Source organism: Silurus meridionalis, chromosome 5 (assembly GCF_014805685.1).
Source record: "Silurus meridionalis isolate SWU-2019-XX chromosome 5, ASM1480568v1, whole genome shotgun sequence".
NCBI classification, from domain to species: Eukaryota; Metazoa; Chordata; class Actinopteri; order Siluriformes; family Siluridae; genus Silurus; species Silurus meridionalis.
The window spans coordinates 22982004-22997897 of NC_060888.1; the positions used below are offsets into that span (position 1 = coordinate 22982004).

General features: G+C 37.5%; 1 protein-coding gene across 3 annotated transcripts in view; it reads right to left on the reverse strand.

Annotated features, from left to right (window-relative positions):
- Window positions 1-15894, reverse strand: part of dock4 (dedicator of cytokinesis 4) — an 89490-nt gene that overhangs the window by 4420 nt on the left and 69176 nt on the right. For all 3 annotated transcript variants that reach the window (XM_046849435.1, XM_046849434.1, XM_046849436.1), the window contains 14 exons: window positions 15711-15859; window positions 14298-14384; window positions 13782-13886; window positions 13384-13525; window positions 11940-12106; window positions 11497-11583; window positions 8714-8890; window positions 5210-5293; window positions 4973-5092; window positions 4579-4706; window positions 3337-3457; window positions 2367-2448; window positions 2041-2165; window positions 1888-1957 (listed from right to left, as the gene is read on the reverse strand). In XM_046849435.1, coding sequence (XP_046705391.1) covers window positions 1888-1957; window positions 2041-2165; window positions 2367-2448; window positions 3337-3457; window positions 4579-4706; window positions 4973-5092; window positions 5210-5293; window positions 8714-8890; window positions 11497-11583; window positions 11940-12106; window positions 13384-13525; window positions 13782-13886; window positions 14298-14384; window positions 15711-15859 — 1644 coding nt within the window. The remainder of the gene's footprint in view (window positions 1-1887; window positions 1958-2040; window positions 2166-2366; window positions 2449-3336; window positions 3458-4578; window positions 4707-4972; window positions 5093-5209; window positions 5294-8713; window positions 8891-11496; window positions 11584-11939; window positions 12107-13383; window positions 13526-13781; window positions 13887-14297; window positions 14385-15710; window positions 15860-15894) is intronic.

Sequence of the window (15894 nt, forward strand, 5' to 3'; positions counted from 1 at the left end):
CAAAAATGCTGAGGATGCTCGCAAGAGGAATAAAAAAGCATTCCAGAAAAAGCAGTGCAGAGGTAAAATGAACTCTTCTTTGAAATGAAATGAACCCTTTTTGCTCTCTCTCTCTCTCTCTCTCTCTCTCTCTCTCTCTCACCTACACAGAGGACTTTACTGGCATTCATTGTCCAATTGTTTATTTCTCTTCTCCTCACAGAATTAGAAATATATATATATATATATATATATATATATATATATATATATATATATATATATATATATATATATATATATATATAAATAAATAAATAAATATATATATATATATATATATATATATATATATATATATATATATATATATATATATATATATTAATTATTTCTCTCTCTTTCTTTCTCTTTCTGCTAACAAAAGCCTTTGGCTATTTCGCTGTTTCCGCAGATAATATAAGATAATAATTTATGCTTTTTTTATCTTAAAAGATCTCTATAAATGTATGAATTATATGCTTTATAATTAATTAAATATTATATGTTTGGAAATTTAGATTTGAACATAAACAATCACACTCTCATTCACACTTAGGAGCATTTTCTCATAGTTAATCCACTGACTGATATGATTTTGGGAGTTGGGAGGAAACCAGTGAACCCTGAGGAAACCCCAAAGGATAGAACAATACTGTATATGCAACCCTACAATAAACACCTAAGCAAATTTATGTTAAAATGTAATTATAGTACTACATTACTGAATATTTGGATTACATTTAACTAGGACTTGTATTTATCAAAAATATTTATTATCTTATCTTATATTTATTTATTTATTTTTTTTATTTAATGCACAATTTTCTGAGCAATCAACCAGGTTTTAATTTCGCTGCATTATATTCTGTATATAACTGTGCTGAATAAAATTTAGAAAATCTTGAAATCTTACAAAAGTGAGTACACCCCTCACATTTCAGCAACCATCTTCTCAACAATACTATAGAAATGAAACTTGGATATATTTTAGAATAGTCAAAATGCAGCTTGTATAGCTTGTACATTTACTGTCCTCTAAAATTAACTCAACATACAGCCAACATTGTCTAAAAAGCTGGCAACAAAAAAGCATCGCAACAAGTCTGTTTGCATGGCCGACATCCCAGAAGGAAGCCTCTTCTGAAGCTGGCTCACAAGAAAGCCTGCAAACAGTCTGCTGTAGACGACCTGTCCAAGAGCATGATTCACTGGAACCATGTTTTGTGGTCTGATGAGACCAAAATAAACTTGTTTGGCTCAGATGGTGAGAAGTACAAAGAAAATTGTGTCTTGCTTACAGTCATGCATGGTGGTGGTATCATCATGGTCTGGGGCTGCATGAGTGCTGCTGATACTGGTGAGCTGTGGTTCATTGAGGAAAACATGGATTCCAACATGTACTGTGACATTCTAAAGTAGAATTTGATGCCCTTCCTTTAGAAACTGGGCCGAAAGGCAGTTTTCCAACCCCAAACACAACACCAAGATAACATCTGCCTTGCTTAAGAATCTGAAGCTGATTGAGTGGAAGAGGATCCCAGCAACCAACTGTGCAGCTCTGGTGAATTCCATGACCAGGATGATTAAGGCAGAGCCAGGTAACAATGGTGAACACTTTGGACACAGTTTTGACATGTTCACTTAGGGTGTACTCACTTTTGTTACCAGCTATTTTGACAATAATGGCTGAATGTTGAGTTACTGATATACAAGCTGCACATTGACTACTCTAAAATATATCCAAGTTCATTTTTATAGTATTGTCCCTTTAGAAGATATAAAAATAATTGTTGCTGGAATGCTAGGGGTGTACTTACTTTTGTGAGATACTGTATATGTGATTTGAGCTGAAGCAAAGTCTCATACCGGTTTCTGCTGTGGGAAAAGTGGCCTCGCAACGTGGCAGACTTGCATCTATCTGGAACGGCATCATCCTCTGCAGGCGGGACACAGAAACGAGTCACGTAACATTTCGCACAGTTGTCTTACCCGAGAGCGTTTTATCGGCTCGGGTCTCACCTGTGTAGGGTCCAGGGGGTTGGAGAAAACACCACTGCACAATCGGTCTCTGGGCGAAAGACATGCATTCTCTTTCGAATGTTTGTGTTTGTCCAACGGCAGTGGAGACGCCGACGGAAGAGAATCTACAGGGAAAAGGTGAACAGCACTCAAACCCACCAACCTCACAGATGTATTAGAAGTAAACAGTAGGTATATTCATGCAAACACAGGAAATCATAGAACCAGTAGGAAAACTAAAATATTTCGCACAATAATTCATAATTTCACTGCAGTTTACTACGCTGAAGCTTGATGAATCGCTTTCCATGCAAATAATCACTAACCTCTATTGCTTGAGGCCGCCGAGTTGTTCACATTATGAGAGCCGGAGTGGTTCGAGCTGAGGCTTGAGGTAGACGGACTTGGCTATGGCAAGAAAAACGAATCATGAGCAGGTCAACATGCCTACTATGACGACTGGAAGCTAATTCTGGTTTGTCTTGGAGGAGTCGTGTTACTGCGTTTGATTTCAATGGTACATTTGATTCTGTATACTCTGGCTGAAACCTCAGGAATGCAAAAAGCATAATCAGCATGACAGCTATAAATGACTAGGAATGTCCTAAAACAGGGGTCCCCAAACCACAGCCCATGGAGGCCCATCCCCACATTTGGAACAATGCCAGAGACATATTTTGAAAATGTAATTTATAAATATATGTTTTGAAGCACTTTCGGAGCACTGATTGCTGCAACTATCGGCAAAAATCTATACTGATAGTTTTTCTGGATTCCAGTCCCCTGTCATTACGAGAGCAGCCTCTAGGAGAAAATAACTGATTTTTTTTTTACAACCTGAGACTGCGTGCTGCACGGAGAGTTCTTTATTATAGTTTTAGATTTATAATTTATCAATTAAATACAATTATATTTATTATTGTTGTCCAGTTATTAACATAGCCTAATTATTTGTTAGATGCACTCATTAACTATATACATGTGCATGAGTAAGTTTATATTTTTTTAATTCATTGAATATGAAAAGAAATGTCAGTATGTGATGCCCATGTCATTTTGTGTAACAGACCGAACCCCCTACTTTAAAGAAAGAAAAAACTATGGGGCCCTCACAGAAAAAAACGTCTTTGGACTCCTGTCTTAAAATGTCGAAATGTCTGATTGTTTGATCGCCGCCATAAACTGCTGCTGAAATTTATTTTCAACATTGTAACAAACAAATACACAAGGTATGCCAGCATCTTCAGGGCAAGCCTGGCCTTCAGAAAAAGTACAGAAATCTTTAACGACACACACCTGCATGTTGAAGACTTCGTCCGAGCTCTCTGATTGGCCTGTGATGTTGCTCACGTCGTTGGAGGCCTGTGATGACAGTGAAGATGACGAGTAGCGATTCACAGCCGGGTAACTCAGGGGGCTAATATGGGAGACACATGAAAGTCTCAAATGTTTTCAGCTTGGATGAATTTCATACTGAACAGAACAAATTAAAAACTGAATAAATAGATGATTTTCAGGATCCAACAATACAGACGCAAGCACGTGAGCTTGAACAATATCGAGATTTTATAGGAAAAAAAATCTATATTTAGATTCATTCACCCCACAGGATTCCTGTATCAGAGAGTTTACCAAATATTGTGCCCATTAAGATGCAACCAGGAACAGGAGGCGCACTTATCGGCAGAAAAATGACTCCTTACAAGTGTCCTGTTTTATCACAGGCCGAAAGTATATGACAAAGAATCATATTTAATCAACATAAAATTTTAAATCTTTTTGTTTGTAATTTCGGCTTTGATATTGCCAATGAAATATAGTACTGTGATTTCAAATCCGTGTGGCACCATCTTTTTACTGTACTCTATGATTATACTGTAAAAAAGGCATAACAGCCTTATAAAGTCTAATTTTTATTGAATAAGAAGCATATAGCTTCCTGTTTTGCTTAAACAGGATTCATTAGGATTCACAGGAACTAGGAAAAGATTTTAACCTGTATAATACCACTGCACTGTTCTAGATTTAAAAACGAACAAAAGTAAGGCGTGAGTGTTGTTAGTCTTAATTAAGCTGCATTTTAATTGCTGTTGACGGAATAATATTTTAGTGGCCGTGAAAAAAAAAAAATGATTTCATTATATATTGTCAAAGCCAAGAAAAAGGAAAAGCCTCTGGGATGCGTGTGATGAAACTGTAGTATGACAGTATGTCTGTAAGGCTGTTTGAGCACCCGGTTGGATTTCATAAATTAGTGTCTGTCCTTGAGGGTAATGAATAATGTAATTATAAATGAGTTGCCCTTGTAAATATAAAACAATAATCTGATTGCAGTCCCTGTCCCATTCCCTTCATCTCTTATATGCACCGTACAGGCACCATTAGGAACGTCTGGAACCATTTATTATTTACTTATCTGGAAAGTTAAACAGCCTAGACACTGCTGCTAAATATGAGTTTTAAGTTTTGTACCTTGAGCTATAAGGGTAATGTATAATGCTAATGAATAAGAGGAGTTTCTCTGTAATGAGCACACACCTGCGCCGTGCCACTATACGTCCTCCGTCTGGACTGATGGCATTAGGGACAGGAGTCCTGCAGGTCCGGGGACTGCCGTTGGCGAAATGCAGAGGACTGACACGCACGTATGCAGGAAACTCCTGTGGCTGGAGAGAGGAACATTTGCATTTACATTTATGACATTTGGCAGATGCCCGATTTATCTTGATAATACAACTGAGCAGCTATGGGGGTTAAGGGCCTTGCTCAGGGGCCCAAGAGGGCAGCTTGGCAGGGCTGAGATTTGAACTCATGTCCTTAGAATCCTAAATCCAATGCATAAACCACTAGGCTACCACCCGCATTGAAACACACAATCATTCTTGAATACATATACAGTTCTAGTGTATGTATTGTATCTGTCCAGACAGACCTGTATCCCCAGGCTGGATCGCATCACATGGAACTGGTCGATGAGTTTTTTGTGCAGCGGACGCATGTCCTGTGGAACGAATTTCTCATGTACAGCCAAGCCGTACTCCAGAATATGTGCCTGCGGTAAGTAGACCATTTGTATTATTTTTTAAATCAATGATGAAAGCAAATGCATGACTAGCCACCATTTTTTTTATTTAAATGCATGGAATCACTTTCGTGTAGGTAACATTACCTGCTCAAACATGAGCTCTCGGAGACGGGTGATCTTATCGCCATCCTCCGGGTGATTGGAAATGTAGTCTTTTGCAAAAAAGGCCTGGGAAAGACAAAAAAACTAAAATATGTAAAATACATTTTGTTGAAAAGAACAGGGAGTACAGAGTGAATATGGTCAATATGGTCGCTGACTTTAAAGGTGACATCAGTATTTGCATGGGAAAAGTTACATACATTCAGTTATATGCAATATGCAAGTCACTTCTTTGTAGTTCCTGCCTCTGAGGTTAGAGACAGAGCATTTTAATAAACAATCCTCAGCATTGCCTTTCAATATGTTAAGTACCTGCCTTTATGACTAAAAAGTTCAGGGATAGAAAATGCAGACTGAAGAACAAAACAACAAAAAAACGGTCAACGTGTAAGTGTGTGTGTGTGTATATATACATGTGCATCTCAATGAATTAGAATGTCATAGAAAAGTTCATTTATTTCAGTAATTCAACTCAAATTGTGAATCTCGTGTATTAATTAAATTCAGTGCACACAGACTGAAGTAGTTTAAGTCTTTAGATCTTTGTGATAATTTTGGCTCACATTTAACAAAAAACCCACTATTTCACGATCTCAAAAAATTAGAATAGTTCATAAAACAAAAAAAACAACAACGTTTTTTTAGTGAATTGTTGGCCTTCTGAAAACTATGTTCATTTACTGTATATGTACTCAATACTTGTTAGATGCTCATTTTGCTTTAATAACTGCCTCAATTCGTGGAATCTATCTATCTATCATCTATCTATCTATCTATCTATCTATCTATCTATCTATCGATCGATCGATCGATCGATCGATCGATCGATCGATCGATCGATCGATAGATAGATAGATATAAATAGTGGTCAATCGCTTTATTAATTTTGCTAATTAACTGGCATCGATAGTAGATTGCTGGAACTTTTGGCTATCTGCAAAATCATTACCAATAGTTTTTCCGGGTTGCGTCTGCACTGGAGCGGCTGAGAAGGTCCGCTGTCATTATACAGTACGAGAATGGCCTCTAGCAAATCACTGACGCCACCTGCTGTTTGTTTTGACACGTAACACTGCACACTGTACCTTATTCATGTTAGTTCATAGTGCATTAACTAAAGTTAACAAATAAAAAAAAAAATAACAAATTAAAAATGCATTAGTAAATGTTGAAATTAACAAACAATAAACAATACTTCTAAAGCATTTATTTTGTCCAGTTAACGTTGCAATTCAAATCGTACTTTAAAGCGGTACCATTATACATTAATCCAAACAGTCATGCTTAAAATGGCTATCTTTGTGTTCGCGAAGGCCTGAGCAATGAAACTACATACATTTTTATTCATTATTTTTTGTAATAAAGTTCAGTACTATTTTACATGTAGTGTTATGTTATGTATATTTTTAATTCAGTATCAGTTGTAAAAAATATAGCTATCAGCTATCAGTATTAGTAAAATCCATGATGTAAAATGTAAAACACACACACACACACACACACACACACACACACACACACATACACACACACACACAAATCTGTATTACCCAAATATAATTTTTTTCCATTTATTTAATTTTATTTAACAAATTAAATTTGTGCTAATTTATTTGACTACTCAATTTGAAGTGTATGGCAAAAATTTGGTTTATTCTATTTAATTAGATAAAATATGATAAAATGATAAAATATTACTTTATATATTATTTAACCAAGCAGGCATTTCATTTAAAATTGCTTAAAAAATGTAAACTGTTCAAATGTTAATAATCTAAAAAACTGTTTAAATAAAAAACTACAAGCAATTTTATGTTTTGCATTTCTTCCCCCTAACTGTACAGAAGATCACTCAACCGTGATTTTTTTACACAGAATATATATAAAATACCCAAATATATATATATATGCATTTTATTGTTTCTGTACTTATACTCTGCACTATGTCAGTTAAATCTAAATGTAATCTAATCTGATATAATGTGGGCAATTTCACTATCAAATCCCAACTGTAATAATAGTGATAATGATAATAAATGTGATATGAACTGATCTCTTAGCACTAGCATTGACTGTACCATTATTGGGTTTAGTAATGTAATAATAAATTAATGCGTAACAATGCGAATGCATGTGCCTGACTTTCAGAATGCCACTGATGCCACACCAGCATCCGCTCTCAGTGTATACTGCATATCTAAACCCTCCGTGGTGCATGCTGGGAGTCCTTTCCGACAGCACTTCCCTTTTAATTGCTACAGGCAAGTGCATGATTGGCTAACATGCTGTTGCCTGGCAACTGTCTAATACTCTATAGCGTGAGAGGGTAAAGTACAGTCATTAAGTATCCACGGCAGGCTTTCACAGGTTTCACCCCCATGCAGCAAATGCAATCTTCTCTTAGCCTTTCTGTCAAATCTGCTGAAGTGCAAATGGGTATATATAAATATCTTATCGCCATATGAGAGGCTCAGCTTATTATTAATAACTGTACTTACTTATTATTTTATCAACGATTAAATTTAACTCTTACAGTGTATGTATATATATATATATATATATATATATATATATATATATATATATATATATATATATATATTATTCAAAAGATTTTGGTCTTAGATTTTCATATATATATATAAATATATAAATAGGGTGTACGGGATAGTAAAAAGAAATGTTTTTTTTTTCAAAACAGAATTGCATTTGTTTATAATAAACAAGGAAATGATACTGATGAACTGATGATGAATGAATAAGCAAGAGAAAAAAGATGCTGATATTTTCTCTTTCTTTGTTTACCCTAGCTCATTAGGAAGTTAAAGTATATGCGCAAGTTCAGCCTTAATACGGTTTCCCTTGAGCGAAAAAGGTTAAGTGCCTTAAACAAAGGCCCGGCGATGTCCTTTGGGGTTTGAACACATCAGAAAGCAGTAAAAACATCAGTAAGAATCTATTCTGTAAAACCCATTGATCTATTAAACAAAGTAAATTTTTCTATTAACTTTGAATTATTGGTGTAATCAAGCAGTCTATTAATCTATTTATCTCTCTGAAGCCTGTTTTACGCTAACCCTCTCTCTAAAAAATAAAAGCAAGTTAATATTAAAGTCACCCTCCCAGAAGATCTGTAGCTCAACCACACTATTGTGAGTGACTCAACACATGCCTTTCAAATCCCATGATTTCTGTCTGGAGTTATTCTGTAAAAAAAATCTTACAGAATTTCTCCATTGTTATTCATCAAAAGTTTTACTTGCTCTGATTAGTATCCTCATGCTGCTTCCGTTACTTGTGTTTTTGCTGCCTGTGTTAATTGTGGTTAGTTGTTCAGTCTGTTGCTAATTAAAAGTCTTAGCCGGGATTCCAGTGCAGAAAAGATTTCTGGGTCTCAGCAGGGACTCGCTGGATAAATAAAGAAAAGATAAAGAAAGCAATGCAGGAAGTGTTGTGAGAGAGGAGAAGATAGAGAGGTGGTGGTACCTCCTGGTAGCGAGCGAGTCCTCCATTCACGGCGGCGTCGATCACCCCGTTCAGGCACATGGTAAGCGGGTTGATGTTCTGCATCTGGCGAGTCTGGCACTGTGCGATCAGCGTGCGCAGCTGCAGGGTTTTATTCTCAATCACCTCGCTGGCGTTCTCCAGAGGACTCATTTCCACCTGCAGAGAACACACCGCTCATACAGCTGCCTCGGACATCCATCCATGCAGGAGAATTTAAGCTGACTGTACTAATGATGGACCAAGCGTGGGATTGGACTTGTGCTTTGACCGCCAAATTCCAGTAATAACTAATGAAATATTAGAGCCTTAAGCCTGATTTTGTTTCTATCGTCTTCTATCTTCTATCTATTTGTAGAGCATCAATTACCACTGACAAGCAATGACATGTTTGCGAACAGTACAAATCTTGTGTACTTGTAACGTATTATATAATGGAAGTCCCTACATTAGGTCTGATGAGTAACAGTAGTAAATACACTGTATGGATAAAAGTTTGTGGACACCTAAAATTTGTATGCGCTTTAAAAAAAAACAAAAAACATCCAATTCCCTATTTGCTGTTATAAAACTCAATTCTTTCTGGAAGATGTTCTACTAGATTTTGGAGTGGATTGTGGAGATTTGTGCTCATTCAGCCACAAGGGTGTTATTAAAGTCAGGTACTGATGTAGGTGAGGTGAGGAGGCCTGGGGTGCCGTCAGTGTTCACATTTATCCCAAAGGTTCAATAGGGTTGAAGTCAGAGCTCTATAGCAGGTCATTCAAGATCTTCCACTCCAACCCATTTAAAACACATCTTTATGGAGCTGGTTTTGTACACAAGGGTATTGTCATTTAACAGGTTTAGGTCTCCTAATGAAGATGCTACCAAGACCTCCTATACATTTGTGTGTAGCAGTTTGGAGATGAATCACATAAGACTGAAAAGGTCAGGTGTTGCATTATTCCTTCGATATAGTGTATATACGCTTTGAGAAACTGTCTCATTAAACATAATGCACTATTCAGTGTGCAGATGTGTTTAATTTTACATGTTACACTCTAGGATTTACTTCTTTATGTCTAGGAATCATCTTACCCCGAGTTAGAAAATATTTAGGAATTGTTCAATTGTTCCTTTTATTTTCAAGAAGGATGAGCAAAGATATCAAAATCCAGACAACCTCAAGTCAAGTCAAGTCAAGAGGCTTTTATTGTCATTTCTACTATACACAGTGGTACACAGTACACAGTAAAAACGAGACAACGTTCCTCCAGAACCCTGGTGCTACACTAAACAACATAGAGCTACAACACACAACATACATAAGCTACATAAAGTGCATCGAGTGCAACCTAGTGCAAACAGTGCAGACAAAAAACAGTACAGACAAACAGTACAGACAGACAGACAGACAGACAGACAGACAGACAGACAAATAGTACAGGCAGAAAGACAGACAGACAGACAAACAGTACAGACAGACAGACAAACAGTACATACAGACAGTACAGACAGACAGTACAGACAGACAAACAGTGCAGACAGACGGACCAGACAGACAGAGACAAACTGTACAGACAGAAAGACAGACAGACAACACTACAACAGACAGTCAGACAGACAAACAAACAGTACAGACAGACAGACAAACAGTACAGACAGACAGTACAGACAGACAGACAGTACAGACAGACAGGCAGTACAGACAGAAAGACAGACAAACAGGACAGACAGACAGAGACAGACAGACAGACAGACAGACAGACAAACAGTACAGACAGACAGACAAACAGTGCAGACAGACAGTACAGACAGACAGACAGACAGTGCAGACAGACAGACAGGCAGTACTGTGCAAAGAGGACTATAAAGACTAAAACCGAAACACAATGCAGTGCAAAAACACACAATGCAGTGCAAAAACAAGACTAAGACATACAGTATATAAGCTGTATATACAGCCAAATAAGATTCTAGAAAGTACTGGCCCAGAAAGTAAGTTTTGAGGGAGTGAATATACTGTAAGGACAGAAGTATTGGGACAGCTGACAGCTGACTGTTTCCACAAATTTGGAGGCACACAATTGTATAAAATATGTTTAAATATGATAGCCTTAAATCTTTCCTTGACTTGAACTAGGAGACCCAAACCTGTTCCAGCACGACAATGCCCCTGTGCACAAAACCGGCTACATGAAAATATGCTTTACATGGATTGGGGTGGAAGATCTCCTGCTACAGAGCTCTGACCTCAACTCTGAACACATTTGGGATGAATGTGAATGCCGACTGCATCCCAGACCTTCACACCTAATCTACATCGGTACCTGACTTTACTAACACCATTGTGGATGAATCACAAATCTCCACAAGCACAATCCAAAATCTAATGGAACGTCTTCCCAGAAGAGTGGAGATTATGATAACAAATGAAATGGAGAATAAATGTGGAATGAGATGTTCAAAACGCACATATCCACCAGCAAACTGTATCATTTATTTGGGTAAGACCCTGCAGTTTTTCTTTTTATCAGACATTAATTTGAAAGCGTTTCTCACATAGTTGTTAAAGGTATTGAAGAAATTCAACAAATGGATTTTCAGTGGTCTTTGTGTTCATTTATTGAAACTTGTTTGTATGTTACAGATACAATAAATACAAATGATGTTGAAAATGCTGTTCTTATATTCTTTTTTTCTGGCAACCTTTAATAACCTTTAATTACCTTCATGATGATATAAAATGTCTGTGAAAAGGTCAGAAGAATTTGGGATCTTACCAGCTCCCGTTTCTCCACCTCGAACCAGCGAGATATGCCTGGGAGACTCTGTGCCAGACTTAGTGTGGTCCTCTCCACCCATAGACTCTGCATACACACACACACACACACACACACACACGCATTCTCAGATATCACTTGATGCATGCAGGAACAGGAAAATAGATCAGGTCTTTATTTTTACGACACTTTGTGCATGTATTTGCATATTCAAGTGTGTCCATATTTGTGTGTCTGTGTTTGTGTGTGTATCAAAGATAGAGAGTGTGTGTGTTTTTGTGTGTGCATGCGTGTTTGTGTAAGACAAAGTGTAAACATGCACATTTGTTTGTGTGCCTTCATGCTTGTGTGTGAGAGTGTGTGTGTGTGTATGTGTGTGTGTGTGTGTGTGTATAAATATATGTGTGTGTGTGTGTGTGTGTGTGTGTGTGTATGTGGCTCACCTTGAACTCATTCTCTTTATCTTTAGTGCCCTTATGGAAGGGTCTGTCGTAGCGGAACCTCCAGATATGGTTGACTTTGTAGAAGCTCTTGATGTTACTGGGCACGCCGTCTCTCTGCAGCACGTCCTGGTTCTCTGGAACAGGAGTGACTGCGTAGATTTGCAGGTCTAAACCGAGTCACTTAAGGAAATTTACATATACACACACAAACACACACACACTCACACTTCATCAATAATATCAAGCAGGCCAAGATCAGACCCACATCAAAGTCCAGCTCTGACATCTAAGAACAGCAATCTGAGGTTATAACAGACAGCGAGTAACACTATTAACTTCTTCAGCATTGTGAGCTACAGGAGCTCGTCTGTTGGATCGGACCACACAGACCAGTCTTCGCTCCCTATGTGCATCAATCAGCCTCGTGCACCCATGTCCCTGTTCTCAGTTCACCACTGTTATTTCCTTGGATCACTTTTGATAAATACTGACCACTGCAGACCGGGAAAATGCCACTAGAGCTGCAGTTTTGGAGCTGCTCTGACCCAGCCGTCTAGACATCACAATTTGGCCCTCATCAAACTCCTCAAATCCTTACGCTCGTCCATTCTTTCCCCTTCTAACACGTCAACTTCGAGGACAAAATGTTCACTTGTTGCCTAATAAATCCCACCCATCAACAGGCACCATGATGAAGAAATGATCAGTGTTATTTACTTCACGTCATTCGGTGTACATTCCAACTTCATAACCAGGGCCATGCACAGGGGGGGCAGCCCAGTGGTTAGAGCCACTGCCCCTCTGCCCTCTTTGGCTGAGGGGCTCCTCTCACCGTTTGTTTGGTTTCTGTCTTTTAAAAGTGCTAACAATTTGTACAAAATAACCACGTTCTTAAATTTAATATAATCAGGGATTACGGATCATAAAAGATCAAAAGGTTTTGCTATAAAAGGAGCAGGTAAATAGTTTCTGTTATTATCAGCAATGTGTAATTTTGATGTTTTATCACAAAAAAGTCTGAAAAGATTACAGAGTGTGCTGTTGTATCTTTTACTTGCATAATTGTAACAATTGGATAATTTGTTTTAACAAGCACCCGCCCCTTAGTGCTTCTTTTTTGGTTTGGGCCACTGCCCCTCAAAATGTCTGCACACGGCCCTGTACATAATGTCTTTATCTTAGTAAAACTGCTTAGGGGCAATGTTAAAAGTCTGGTAAGATTTGGTAAGATTTCTGTCACATTCTCTACGAATCAGAGATTTCCCGAACCACAACCATGCCACAGCTACTAAGATCGCCATTCCCAACATTCTGCTATTTGATGTGAACAATACCTGAAGCTCCTGGTCTGGTCTCCTGGTCTATAAACCATCAGGATGGTTTATATAAATAATAATAATAAAGTATGGCGGTGAATGCAGGAGTGCGAGTTTGTAAAGGATACACTGTGCCTCGGCCTGCAGTATGGTCTGGTCAGGCTGGTTGGCGTGCTGCATAGCGATGGCGTGAGGAAACTCGCTCAGCATTCTCTGCTGAAACGCCTCCAGTCGCTCGTAATCGTTCCCCCGACACACAAACTCCTTGTTCTTCACGAAACACACACAAGTGAAAATGAGAGACTTGAGTCACTAAGACTTTTGTGTATGCAACACATCAGCGGAAGAAGTTAGGGCGTCACAATCATTGCTTGGTAAAATCTGCCACCTAGTGGCTTCAACAAAAGCTGCATCAGCACGATACTGTCATTACACCATGTTGCACACATGCAGGGATACACACGGGTTAACCAGAAAACATGTGAACGCTTTTCCTTATCGATTTACATCGAATACTAATATTTACCCGTAGGAAAAATGGGAACTTCTTCCCGTAGAACCCAATTCTAAAGAACTCCGGTTCAAGCCTCTGTTGATTCATTATCTTATCATACAGAGACGCCTCCATCAGCTAGACAACAGACAACAAAAGAGACACAAATAAATAACTTTAAAAAATGACTAATTAGGATTTTCATTAATGTCCATCAAACATTATTATATACCTGTTATAAAGAAATGAATAAATCCTCCATGGCTCATTCAAGCGCCCATTAATCCTGAATAATTCGATTTGTATTACAGTACTGTATACTAATTATTATTATTATTATTATAATTATTATTATTATTATTATTATTATTAGTGTTCAGAAATGCCTTTGAAAATAATTCATAATGCAAATTGGAAGAAGGAGAAAGGAATAATGAATGTATTTTCCAATTTTCAATCGCAGCTGAACTGCACAGTTAGAAATAGAAGCCTAAAAATGTGCCATGAGGAAAAATCTGAAATTTAGGAATACGGAAATCATTCACTCACTCTCATTTTGCTCAGGTTCCTGTAGTCGTAGTAAGCCTCGTACTGATTGGCCAGCTCTCGGCAAAGGATGATGCAGTTCTCCCAGCACTGCAAAGTCATAACAGCTTATTACACAACACTCAAGTTTAGTTATAATAGCAAAATTGCATTTTAATAACATGATTGTTTCAAAATCTATAATGGCGTTAAACTTTCATTTATTCGTTTATTCATTCATTGTTGTGAATCTGGTGTCTATTCCAGAAACACTGGGTATGAGACAGAAATATACCCAGGGCACCATAGACAAAGACACATACACACTAGAGATGTGCATTATTATAACTAAGGCTAATGCGATTCGCATCTTGATGCATAACCAATGATATGATATATTAAAGATATATATGAAGCAGCTATCAATGTGATACGATTCAATAAAAATGTGATTCAATGCAAAAATATGCAATGGAAGAAATATGATGCTGTGCAATTCAATAGGGTACAGATACGTTTATTATTTGGTTCAGACAGACAGCAGATTATAAATTTACTGAAGTGCCTTCTGACTTCTAACACATGGCCCTTTCACTAACAGGCTTTTGTAGTGCAAAAAAAATAAAAAATAAAGGAATAAAACCGGACGTTCTTTTCCTGTTCTGTCTTCAGGAGGATGCAGCTCTACCTCTGCCATGTAAATCTCTATTCTATGTGATTCTATGTCTTCCTAGTGTTGCGATATTCACGTAGCAGCAGTGGTGCTGAGAGACCACGCTCAAGAAACAGTTTAGCGAGAAGAAATCTATCTACATATCAAATATTGATCACAAATTATTGGTTATTTGTAAATAATAAAAGTATAGTGCATCTAATAATAATTATATATAAATGAATTTTTTACTGTAAATATGTTCAAAATGACTTCCACAGCAGTGACTGACGAAGCCGGACTACAAATTAGGTCTATATGTCACACAAGAGAATTAAATGTTGAATAGAAAGTGAGGCTGAAGGGAGAAAAAGGTGCAATTTAAAACATTTTTGTTTTGTAATTTGTTTTTAATTCCTCACTTTTACTTTAATCTTTTACATTTTTTATTCCATTTCATGCTTGTACTATGTAAAAAAAAACTGACTCGCTGAAAGGTGTGGAATGTTAGAAGAAAGCTGATTGGTGACCAAATAAAAAAAAAAAAAAAGAAATTGAAAACATTTAAAAAATGGGAATATAAATCTGAATTACTATTGAATAAATAAAGTCTGTTAGTAAAGCATTTAAATCTTTTGACTAAAAAAGTTGCTTTTGAAAGCAACTTGGTAAAAATGTGTGCGACTGTTTGTGTGTGTGTGTGTGTGTGTGTGTGTGTATGACAAAGTGAAAAGGAGAATAAGACATCAAGAAAGACAGAGACAGAGAAAAGAGAGAGGGCTGACCTTCCCCCTGTCGAAGTTATGGATGATGGTGAGATGCAAACACTCTTTTCTCTGCCACTCGCTCTGCATGGGGTAGGTGAGGAACTCCCTCAGGGGCCTCTCTGTCCATTCCAGCAGCTCATCATACAGCAGCAGAGTGTAGGCCGCCTCTGACACACACACACACACACACACACACACACAC